This window comes from Lissotriton helveticus, chromosome 1_1 (assembly GCF_964261635.1).
Source record: "Lissotriton helveticus chromosome 1_1, aLisHel1.1, whole genome shotgun sequence".
Classification (NCBI taxonomy): domain Eukaryota; kingdom Metazoa; phylum Chordata; class Amphibia; order Caudata; family Salamandridae; genus Lissotriton; species Lissotriton helveticus.
Genome location: NC_136057.1, coordinates 969,730,751 through 969,743,670, shown reverse-complemented (window position 1 = coordinate 969,743,670; position 12,920 = coordinate 969,730,751). Strand labels below are relative to the sequence as shown.

The window sequence follows — 12,920 nt, the reverse complement described above, 5'->3', positions numbered from 1 at the left end:
ACCAGCCGGGTACATCACACCAGGTTTTCCAACAAACGCACCAGACAGACTCACAAGCACAGCAGGGTCAGCATAAGCAGTCCTGGCAATACCAGCCAAGAGGCCAGTCCTTTCGAGGGAGAGGAAATGGACAAGGACAGAATAAAAGAGGGGGTCAGCAGCCCGCCTCTTAAGAGACTTCGCAAAACCCCGTGTGCCCACCCACAGGAAAGATCCCAGGGGGCAACACGTACGGAGGGATCAGGTGTTACACAAACTAGACACCTACGACCACATAACACCAGTGGGAGGAAGATTACGATTTTACCTTCAAGAATGGAGAGAAATCACATCAGACAAGTGGATACTCAACATCATCCAGTTCGCATACTGCATAGAGTTGGAGGGGATGCCAACAAGCAGAAAACCAAAAAGAAGACCACTAGCAAACAAACCGCTAGAGCGCCTTCAGGAAGAAGCAAAGGAGCTCCTGCAGAAGCAGGCCATAGAACCGGTACCCTTCAAGGAAAGGAACAAGGGGGTATATTCAACGTACTTCCTGGTACCAAAAGTAGACGAAACAATGAGACCCATTCTGGACCTAAGGTTCCTGAACAAATTCATAAGAACGCAAAAGTTCAAAATGACCTCCCTCCAAGAGGTGCTCCCACAGTTGCAAATCGGGGATTTCATGGTCACGATAGACCTCAAAGACGCCTACCTGCACATCCCAATGAACAGAAAGCGCAAGCATATGCTCAGATTCACCATCGGGGAAAACCACTACCAGTTCATAACACTAGCCTTCGGACTGAAGTCAGTACCAAGGGTCTTCACAAAGTGCCTCGCGGCAGTCGCAGCGCACCTACGAAGGCAAGGAATACACGTATACCCTTACCTGGACGACTGGCTAGTGAAAGCAAAGTCATACCAGAAATGCAAGCGGGACGCACACACAGTGACGACCACACTCATAAACCTGGGGTTCTCCGTCCATTGGAAGAAATCATCAATGGAGCCGGAACAAGTGAAAATCTTCCTGGGAGCACAGATCAACACCTTACAGGGCAAGGTGGTCCCCAGCGAGAAGAGGGCGAGAGCGCTGGTGAAAGAAACTCGCCTCTACCAGAAGGGGCAAGCTCGGACAGTGAGGACTGCGAGCAAGATCATGGGCATGATGGCATCATGCATCCACCTAGTACCAAATGTACGACTCCACATGAGACCCATCCAAGAATGGCTACAGGAGCAATGGTCACAAGCTACAGGCAGTTGGGAGGATCTAGTGGTTGTAACGCACTCAGTGCAGAAGGAAATGACATGGTGGAACATGGAGAACATAACAAGGGGAAAGCCTCTAACGCCCCCAACACTAACAGTGACCATCACCACAGACGCATCCCTCAAGGGATGGGGCGCTCACATGGAGGAACTCAAAGTGAGAGGTCTCTGGACACCAGCGGATGCGACAAAGCACATCAATTACCTGGAATTGAAGACAATCTTCCTTGCACTGAAAGCTTTCCAGACAAGACTGTACAAGCACAAGGTATTTCTATAAACAGACAACACCACAGCGATGTTCTACATCAACAAGCAGGGTGGGACACAGTCAACCATGCTTTCGTCGCTAGCGCAGGAGATATGGAGATGGGCCATCCCACTCAAGATAGACCTGCTGGCCATACACCTACCAGGGAAGGACAACATACAAGCAGACTGGCTCAGCAGACAGACATCGTCATCCCACGAATGGGAGCTCAATGCTCAAGAGACAAGGTGGTTGTTCGACAGATGGGGAACGCCATCAGTGGACCTTTTTACCACACGCCAGAATGCAAAATGCCAAAACTTCGCATCCAGGCAGCCCGAGGAGGGATCCCTGGGGAATGCCCTATGGATAGATTGGTCCAGGACATTTGCTTACGCTTTTCCCCCGATACCACTGATGCACAGAGTGCTGAGCAAATGCAGAGCGAGTAACATGACTCTGATACTGGTCGCACCGAAGTGGGCCAGACAGACATGGTACTCGCAGATAATGGAGATGACACAGTGTGCACCCCACAGATTCGGCAAAAGGAAAGACCTGCTCTCCATGCAGAACGGAGAAGTGCTGCACCCAGAGCCAGAGAGCCTGAGCCTGGTAGCATGGCTCCTGAGGACATAGAGTTTGCACATTTGAAACTACCAGAAAGCACCCTAAGGGTTCTTCGGGAGGCACGAAAACCCAGCACTCGGAAGTGCTATGTGGCAAAGTGAAAAAGGTTCACAATGTGGTGCAGAAGAGAAAAACTTCACAAAAAAATGAAGGACTCCACAGTGCTAAAGTACCTCACGCACCTGCTGGAGAATAACCCCAGTTCATCCTCGTTAAGAGTCCACTTGGCAGCGATAGTCGCCTACACAAGGGGAGAAACGTGTAGGAGTTTCTTCACTTCACAGGTGGTGAAAAGATTCCTGGAAGGAGCGAAAAGGATCGCACCACCAAAGCGGGTGCCTCCACCGGCAAGGAACTTGAACATAGTCCTTACGGAACTCATGAAAGAACCTTTTGAACCACTTCACAAGGCCTCCCTAAAGATGCTAACTATGAAAACAGCTTTCCTGGTTGCAATAACGTCCCTACGCAGAGTAAGCGAACTTAAGGCACTGACGCTACAAGAACCCTACATACAAATACATAATGATAGGGTTGTGTTGAGAACTGACCCACACTTCATGCCGAAGGTGGTGTCCAAATTCCACATGAACCAGTCTATACAGATAACGAGTTTTTTCCAAAAACCAACAACTAGCGCAGAGCGAGGTCTGCACACCCTGGACGCCAGAAGGGCAGTCATGCACTACATTGAGAGAACCAAGGGACACAGGAAAACAAAACAGTTCTTTGTGTCATTCGCCAACAGTTTCATGGGGAAAGCAGTAACCAAGGACACTATTGCACGATGGATCGCACAAACAATTCAGCTCTGCCACAAGCGAGCAGGACAAGAACTAGCAGAGGGGACACGTGCCCACTCCACTAGGAAAAAGGGTGCTACAATAGCCTTCCTGGCTTACACACCCATTCAAGACATATGCCTGGCGGCAACATGGGCTTCAGTGCACACGTTCACGAAGCACTACTGTGTGGATATACAAATGAACAAGGAAGCACAAGTCGGACAAAAGGTGCTCCAACACATATTCAATAACCAACGCTCATCATCCACCCAGCCGCCACAGAAATAAGAAACCGCTACAAAATCTATGCACAGCATAGTGAATCCAGAAAGATTCGCACTGCAAAACGAATAGTTTTCTTACCTGTCGGTATAGTTTTGCAGCTTGAAGATCTTTCTGGATTCACTAGCGAACCCACCCACCTCCGCCAGAAAGATGAGGCTGGAGAGAGAAAGGTGGTTAAAAACTGAGACATGTAAAAAAATTAAAAATAAGGACTTTCAAGGTTACAAGCGGTAAATCACTTAATGGAACATTACCATTACTTCGGAAACAAAACAAACACGGAAAAAAGAATCCGAAGATGGCGCCCAAGAGTGGGAGCTTCCGCAGGAAGCATGCCGACGTCACCGGAAATACACCCAAGGAGGTGTGATGCCGACGCCCACATGGGCTACGAAAAAAAAAAAAAAGAAAAGACTACGATTCCGGACCCAACCACAAGACAGCGGAATAATGCACAGCATAGTGAATCCAGAAAGATCTTCAAGCTGCAAAACTATACCGACAGGTAAGAAAACTATTCGTTCTGCAGTAAGAGTGATAGCCCTTACTTCACAGTGTCCTCCACTTGGCATCTAGGGGTCACCGACTTCATCGTGCAGCAGTCTTGACTGCACTTGGCATCTCACACTAATTCCCTGGTACACTCGGCAGGATTCCTGATGGGTCTCCCTCTCTCCAGGTATTCTACTCAGTCGGACCACTGGTTTTGAAAGGTAGGTAGAAGGCTGTTTTTTTGGCTTAGGACAAGTAGTTTTGACTTTCTGACTGATGGCCCCTCACCCAGCATCGAGACTAACAGAGTTTTATCCTTAGTCCTGATTCCAGCAGCTGGAAGTCATGGTGATTTCTCTCCTTTGGAAATGTGCTGTTGAAGAACATGTGGTTCTCCTACTCCCACATTTATAGTCCAACTCTATACACAAATGTGATTTCGTGCCTAATCCTTTGAAATTCGGGTAGTGGGTGTCATCTCCTTTGAAGTGCTCTCTCATTTGCACTGCCCTTTCTCAAAAGGACAGTCTGCCACAGTAGGACCTGCTCCTATTCTGAAAACCCACAACACATGCCAGGGGAGTAACTTAGTATTACACCTGGCTGCCGTCCTCCACCGAAATATGTCTCATAGCTTTTCAAAGGCCTAAGCCTTTCTCTCTTTCAAGATTCCCTGTCCGCTGTGCCAATCTCATCTTTCCCACCAACTCCCTAATAATGAGCCCACATCACACTGACCGGTAACTCTTCCTGAATCATATGCACAGAATGTCAGCAATACACATTTCCTTTCAGGTGGTTGCAGTCCTCACCTCTCCTAGCCCTTCCAGGCCCCGTGCTTCCAAAATCAAACTTTCATGTAATGTACAATACACAGGCATGCACGCATCCCAGCACACACAAGCAAGTATCACGCTGTGTCCTGCATGCACTATTCACAATTCGTGCAGGCCAATGGTGATTTAAGTACAGAGCCACAAGTACCTCTCAGGGCATAACTTTAGCTCTGGTTGCGCCCCGTGCTGCAATCTTTGTTGGCCCCAGCGCCCCCCCCCCCCCCATTATCTTCTTCTCCATGGATTTCATTTCTTTTATAGTGTTACTTATACCAATGTAGCATGTGAGAGCACTTTATATTTCACACACATTATACGGAGACAATCAATCATACAATTATGTAAATCAGTGTATAGGAAATGATACATTAGACAATGCAGACAACAAGCTTTCGAAGTCGCGTCGTCCATGTTGGTATGCAGTATATTTTAAGAGTGCTTGGACTGGGGAAACACAAACTCAGGATTTAAAACCTTACAGAGTGGTTAAGATTGGCTTTTCTAAGAAAAATGTATTTCTACCCAAACAAACCCTTTTTTAGCAGTGAATGAGAAAAAAAAGTTTCTAAACCTTTGCTAATCAGTTTTCATTTAGCTCTTTAAAAACTGTTCATAGCCCACTGTGCTATAACTACAGGTATCAAAAGGATCTCTGTGACAAAAGCAGTAACCGACTTTGCTATTTGCATAAAATACAGTACTGTGATCTCCATGTTACACTTCTTTGCTGCAAGCACGTTAACCTTCTGCGCTACTTTATAATGAGTCAAAACGTCCACTAGACAAAGCTCATATCCCTCCTGCAGTTACATTCATTACCAGATTTATCTTGACATTTTTATTACTGCATAAAAATTGATGAGCTCTTAGGGAATTCTTATGCAAGTGCTTTAAATCCTGTAAAATATTTCAAAATGCAGCGATCTTCCAAATCTGTGCTTAGTGCGGTGGGCACTGGACGCCTGTCCCTAAAGCTGGTCCTGGCATAACTCCTGTGATAAAGGTAAAAAGGCCTGTTCACACTAATGATGACTATGAAACACAAAACTAGTATGCTGCCACCACCACACTCCTGTCACTTAATTCATGATAAGGGCAGTAGTCCTCTACCACTCCAAGGTTGAAACTTGGTGCACCCTTCCTGGCCAACAAGACCATTTTACCATGAGGCAGACCTTGGTCATAGAGCACAATCATTATCCGTGTCTGCCCATGCCCAGAAATCAGTTCGAGGCATGTGGGCTGCTAAATTCATATCTATTGCATAGATCGCCGCCTAGTGTTGGGTCCGGATGATTGCACATTGTTGTCCTGGAAGAGTCTTCGAAGTATCACGAGATAGGTGGCTCCTCCCCTGGACTACAGTGCGCATGGGCATCGACTCCATCCCCAGATTGTTTTTTTCCGCCATTGGGTTCGGATGTGATTTCGACTTCTCCTTGTCGGAATCGAAAAACATACTTCTTTAAGGCCAAAAGGCCTTCGTTAACTGCGTCGGTATTGTTCGCGTTCGGTCTCGTGTTTCATCCGACTCTTCGAGTCGAATTTCTGCGGAGTCGAGTAACTCTTCGGACATCGAGGCCCTGTCGTCGCAGCAAGACCCCGACGATCTTACCATGGAACGAAGTCCGTTCAAGTTCTGCCCCGTGTGTGGATCCAAGTACCCACACATCGACGTGCATCCAGTCTGTAACAAATGCCTCTCGCCGGACCACAACGAGGACAACTGTATGGCCTGCTCAAAGTTCAGGTCGAAAAAGACGCTCAAGCTTCGGCGCGCCTCGAGGCCCAGCGAGCGGCTCTGGCACCCGACGACATCTTCGACGACCCCGAAGCAGAAGGCCCAAGCCATCGTCTGCAGATTTCACCAGCGTCGACGGAGGTCGAGGCAGATCCCGGAGAACCCGTCGGGGGCCAGGACCTTGAATACGTCGAGGAGGTAGGGGACGACGAAGAAGTTTATGGGGCCGCGGAAGATAGCTCGGAGGAAGAGCTATGCCCCGAAAGTTACATGACTCAGGCTCAGGTCACGGGATCGCCACTCAGCCTTACCCACGACCCTGCACCGCTATCCCCGGCCCCGCCTTCTGGCCCGGCCACGGACACACCAACGGAGCCGCCATTGCGCATATCGAAACCGAAACCGAAACCTAAACCTTCGGATTCGGCGACAGCAAAAAGGGCCGACGTACCATCAAAACTGAAAAAGCCTGCTACGTCATCGACTCCGTCGCCCTCCGGGGCTCCGAAGCCGAAGAAGGCTGTCGAGCCGGCACCGCCACAGACGGTGGCCAAGGACCCGTCCTCGAAGAAGGTCGTCCAACACGTCTCGGGCACGGTTACTCCATCAAAGTCCACAAAGACTGTCGAAACTCCTTCAGACGCAACTGCGGCGCCGACAGGCAAACGCCCGGTCGAAGCGCAGTCGACAAAGGGCCCCGAACCGAAGTCCGGAGGCCCTACGCAACGGCACAAAGAAGCCGGATCTAAACCAACGGCATCGGCGCCTAAGCCTAGGACGGAGGCCCGGACCATTGGGGTCGAAGATGCGTCGGAGGCCCGAATACGCACGGACACCTCGTCGACGCCGGGGAACTCCGATGGTGACGGACATAGGTCATCGGTTACGAAACCCTCCGCTTCCTTCACGAAGCAAGTCACTGACTCCCTCAAAAGAATTCGGGAGAAGACTTTGCCGTCGACGACTCACACACCGTCGGCTCCGAAATGTTGACGTACCTAAGAAGACTTCGACGAAGCTCCGCTACACTCTGCCGCCGAAGGTGGCACCGAAGGCCTTTGCACCCCGGTCGGTGCCAAGGAACACTGAAACTTCGGAACCTTCGATGCTAAGTGGGCGGTTGGATCGACATCAAGCTTCAGAAGAACAATCTGAGCATTATATCGACGCCGAAACGGGAAAATTGACGCTCTATAAGCGAAAAATCACTTCCCAACCATTGGAATCCTATGTCATACCACTAAAGAAGAAGAGGCCGGCACAGGACCTTCCTGCCCTTGTTGAACCTATTTAGCCTCCACCAAGGAGGAGCCCATCACCTTCCCCCAATCAGTCAGGGGGAGAGGACGATGACCAGGATGACCAGTACAATTTCCCGGATAACAATGACCCTGATGAGCAACAGGACTCATGGGTGGACACTGGTGACCAGGGAGGCCATCAGGTGGTACAGGACCCTCAGGGTTTTGGTGCACGGACATCCCCAACTGAGGATTCAGCGGCATTCAATGCCTTAATAGAGCGGGCAGCTGCAAATCATAATGTGGACATGCATGCTGACCCAGTGGAAGAAGATTTTTTGTTTGACACTTTCTCTACCGCAGAAAAGACTGTTAAAACACTTCCAATGCTAAAAGGTGTCCTTAAGCATGCCCCGGAAATCTTTAAGGAACCCACCAGGGCGAGAGTGGTGAACCCACGTATCGAAAAGAAATACAGACCGGCACCTGGAGACCCTGCATATATTCGGGGACAGTTGCCTCTGGACTCTTTGGTTGTCGCAAATGCCCGCAAAAGGGCGAACTCCCAGACAACGGGTGAAGCTCCTCCCCCAGACAAGGAGTCGAAAGTGCTTGAGGCATCTGGTAAAAGGGTGGCTGCGCAGGCGGCCAATATCTGGCGCATATCAAACACACAGGCACTGTTGGCACGATATGATAGGGCGCATTACGACACCCTAGAACAGCTCCTTCAACACCTCCCAGATGAGTTTAAAGAGGCAGCCGAGATGCTCATACAAGAGGGAAAGCTCATTTCAAACGCTGCAATAAAGTGTGCGCTTGATGTGGCAGATACAGCAGCTAGGGCGATTAACACTAGCGTGATGTTAAGGCGCCAAGCATGGCTTCGCATATCTGGTTTTAAACCTGACATTCAAACTACTATACTCAACCAGCCTGTTAATCCAGACAGACTGTTTGGCCCAGACGTTGACACCACCCTCGAGAAAATTAAAAAAGACAATGAGACAGCTAAGTCCATGGGGGCGCTTCAGTCTCTGCAATTCAGGGGGATCACTTTTCGTCGCTCAGGTACCCGCGGTGTTACCAGGGGACACTTGGCACAGCAGACACAATTCACAAGAGGTGGCGCACAATCCTCGTACCCCAAGCAGGGTAGAGGGGGTTACAGAGGGAATAGTGCCAAGGGAAGAGGCAGAGGAAACAACAACTCCCGTTCCTCTGCCACCAACAAACAGTGACTCGCTGTCATCAACTACCTGGAGTTGATGGCGATCTTCATGGCGCTCAAGTCCTTCAAAGTACATCTGTGCAACAAGGTCGTGTTGATCCGGACGGACAACATGACAGCCATGTACTACATCCAGAAGCAGGGAGGTACGCACTCTCCACAGCTGTCTCATCTGGCTCAGAGCATGTGGAAGTGGGCCATTCAGAGGAACATCTTCCTCATGGCGGAAAACCTCCCGGGCAAGGACAATCAGATGGCGGATCTGCTCAGCAGGTACAGCCATCAAATGCACGAGTGGGAGATACATCCATCGGTACTCCACCCGTACTTCCAGCAGTGGGGTCATCCGGAGATAGACCTCTTTGCCACAAGGGAAAACGCAAAATGCCAAAGCTTTGCCGTCAGGTTCCCTCACCCACAATCGCAGGGGAATGCGATATGGATGAACTGGTCAGGCAGATTTGCGTACGCTTTTCCCCCAGCGCCTCTCATTCCGCTGGTGGCAAGAAAGCTAAAGCAACACTCGATGACGCTCATCCTGGTTGCTCCAACGTGGGCACGCCAACCATGGTACACCACGTTTCTAGAACTTTCCGTGGTACCGCATCAAAGGCTGCATCTCACTCCAAGGCTCTTGACGCAGAACCATGGCGACATTCAGCATCCAGATCCGCAACAGCTCAATCTGGCGATCTGGCTCCTGAGGTCTTAGAATTTGGCTACCTCAACCTGCCTCCAGAATGCATGGACATCATCAGAGAGGCAAGGAAGCCCACTACCCGAGCTTGCTATGCAGCTAAGTGGAAGCGTTTTGTCATTTACTGTACGGAACATCACATTGACCCGCTAGATGCATCCATTCCCAACATCATCTGTTATTTGTTACATCTTTACAAATGCAATCTAGCTTACGCTTCCATTCAGATACACTTATCCGCCATAGCGGCTTATCTCCAGAACAGGCAGCATCTCTCTGTTTTCAGGGTGCCTGCCATTAAAGCCTTCCTGGAGGGACTGAAACGAGTCATTCCTCCAAGAACACCACCAGCTCCAGTGTGGAACCTCAATGTGGTCCTCACTAGACTGATGGGCCCACCTTTTGAGCCACTGCACTCATGCGAGATTCAGTTCCTGACATGGAAAGTGGCTTTTCTCATTGCTATTACATCGCTCAGGCGTGTTAGTGAGCTGCAAGCGCTCACAATACAAGAGCCATTGTTACAAATTCATTCAAACAGGGTAGTGCTCCGCACTAACCCCAAATTCCTTCCGAAGGTGGTGTCACAGTTTCATATCAACCAAACTATTGACCTGCCCGCATTCTTTCAAAACCCACAAACAGTAGCGGAAAGAATGCTCCATACATTAGACGTAAAAAGGGCGTTGATGTACTACATTGACAGAACACAACATTTTAGGAAAACACAGCAACTTTTTGTTGCCTTCTCAGCCCAGCACAAAGGCAACCCTATTTCCAAAGCAGGAATAGCCAGATGGATTGTTAAGTGCATTCAGATTTGTTACCAAAAAGCTAAACGTACTTTAACGATCATCCCAAGAGCGCACTCCACACGCAAGTTGGGGGCTTCCATGGCTTTCCTTGGAAACATTCCTTTGGAAGACATTTGTAGAGCAGCCACGTGGTCTACACCGCACACGTTTACCAAACATTACTGTGTTGATGTGCATTCCAAGCAGCAAGCAGCTGTAGGACAGGCTGTTCTCAAAACACTCTTTCAGACTTCTGCAGCTGGCACGGGCAACCGCCGTTAATGGAGGGACTGCTATGTATTCTATGCAATAGATATGAATTTAGCAGCCCACATGCCTCGAACTGAATATGCTACTTACCAGTATGCATCTGTTCTTGGCATGTAGGGCTGCTAACATTCATGACCTCATCTTATATATTTTTTCATAGTTTTGAATCTTCTTTTCATGTGAATTTCTCTCCTTCAGGATTGATCCAAGACCGTATGCAAATAAAGCATTCCCAAAACATAGCATTAATGATGTTTCATGAGTTAACAGGGGAATACATAGTTTAGAAGGTCAGTGGGAACAAATTGGTGGAATTGATAAAGATATCACCATGGCGGTTGACGTTTGCTTATTCTGGTATGGCCAGGTACTGTCGTGATACCTATTTATCTAGGTATTCCAACATTTGAACGATTCTGAAAACAAAGCCATTTCTTTTGGATGAAATGCAGTAACAACCGTTTTTCTCTAGGTAGAGAGTGCCACCTTGGATGCAGTTTCGTAATACTGCAGATAACAGGTGTCAATATGATCCATCTCAGTGTTGCTGAGTTGGCCGTATTAAGTTTTGTTGGGGGTAACCTTTCCATACACGTTCAATGATATCGATATTGATTTAATTTCAAGCATCTTAGCTAACTGAGCAAAGTCCAGATGATAGGATTCTGTGTAATGATCCCACAAAGATAGAAACAAGTGTGAGAATAAATGCTAATTATTTTATGTTTTGCTACACCATTTAATTTACCAGATTCTGCTTTCACATTCTTTTCACAGACAATGAACATGTGGGCTGTAATTGCAGTTGTTGTTCTCCTTTCTGATGGTGTTGATGATATACAGATGTTGATATCGTATCTGACTAGACCCGGCTCCACCCTCACTGTTGGGGATGTAACTGAAGCTTTATATCAAATGGCTGCTTTACTGTTTGCTATGAGAGAACATGGTATTAACATTTCAAACAGGTAAGAAGGGAACACATTTTTATTTAAATTGTGTCTCTTTAGAATTTTTTTGTATCTCTCTGTATGTTTTACACACTAAATACAATCTTCTTGTGCATGTACTCTTGGTGCAGCTTAGAATTTGCTGGGAAAAAAAATGCAAAGAATATATTAATGTTTAGGATTTTCTCAACAGTTTGCTGTTATATGGACACCACAAACATATGTTTTCATTTAGTTCCAAGATACCGCTGATCTGTTTTTATTGCAGTGAGAATCTGCTGTCGATTCATTGCTGTGCATGTTTTACTGTCCTGTGCTTAGGCAAGCTCAGGAGCTTTAACATGTATTCTCAATCCTGCACGCCTTTCCATAAACCTGTGCAGAATTGACTCTGTTTGGATGTCCATCAACAATTCAGAAAGCATCAAACCCAACTTCACAGTAATTTCTTTTAACTGCGAGGTTGGCTGCACACCGTTCTACACAGAAAAGTTGATTCCATTCCTAAAAGTGAACCACCTACGCCTACAGAGTGTACAGAGAAAGAAAGCGTGATACACAGATTTGGACCTTTTGATGCTGTGATTTCATAATCAGTCCTTTGAATTAATTTTATTTTTTTTAAGTTTCTTTACACCCGGTAATTATCATTTGTACAAAGATGATGGAGTACATGCAGTCCATATTTTGCCACTGGAATTCAGAGTGTTTATTGATATCCAGTTTGTTATCTTTGCCTTTAAAGAGTCCTTGATAATAAGTCCTCGTTAGAGATGGCCATTTAATTCTGAAGGTGTCTGTAACAGTGAAATAAAATAAATATATTTTAAATTAGAGAAAATGCCGAAAGTAGTTAATCTTTGCCTGCGACATCAAGGCATAATGGAAACTTGATGAAGTCAGTTCGAAGAATATACACCTGACTTGTGTTTGGTGCTGAATGCCAATGTAATGCAGGGTTCTTCCATTCCTATGGTGGTTGCTCTGAAAACCAACAGGATTACAACATTATAAAAAGATTCAGGAGGATGATTTGTTTCCTCATCCAAAGAACCTTTGTACACAAGATGGCTTTACTTCAATAGCTGGTCATTTCAATTCTGGTAGCATACCCTATGCCTGTGAAAGATGCACAGGATAATAGAAATGAGAGCTAAGATCATTATCATAATAGCTATTTTGATCCTTGCAGTGATTTGTGTGTTTAATATTTATTGAGTTTTACCTGAAAAAATTGACTTCTGCATTCTTCACCAACTGAAACCTATTTCTTTCTGCATGTTTTTTATTTTAAGAAAGAGTTTAAGTTCACTCTTACACCGGGATATTAGACACCTTAACATGCATATTATATGGTCGTGGAAACACTCCTAAAGAATGTGTTACCAAGGCAAAGAGTTCGGAGGAGCAAAGATCTTTAAGGGGATGCGAGCATGAATCTGTACTTTAGAGTGGAGC

General features: G+C 47.1%; 1 protein-coding gene across 2 annotated transcripts in view; it reads left to right on the top strand.

Moving 5' to 3' along the window:
* The window catches only part of FBH1 (F-box DNA helicase 1), a 664,229-nt gene that overhangs the window by 119,242 nt on the left and 532,067 nt on the right, over positions 1-12,920 (top strand). For both annotated transcript variants that reach the window (XM_078677274.1, XM_078677281.1), the window contains one exon: positions 11,290-11,480. In XM_078677274.1, the coding sequence (XP_078533400.1) occupies positions 11,290-11,480 (191 nt within the window). The remainder of the gene's footprint in view (positions 1-11,289; positions 11,481-12,920) is intronic.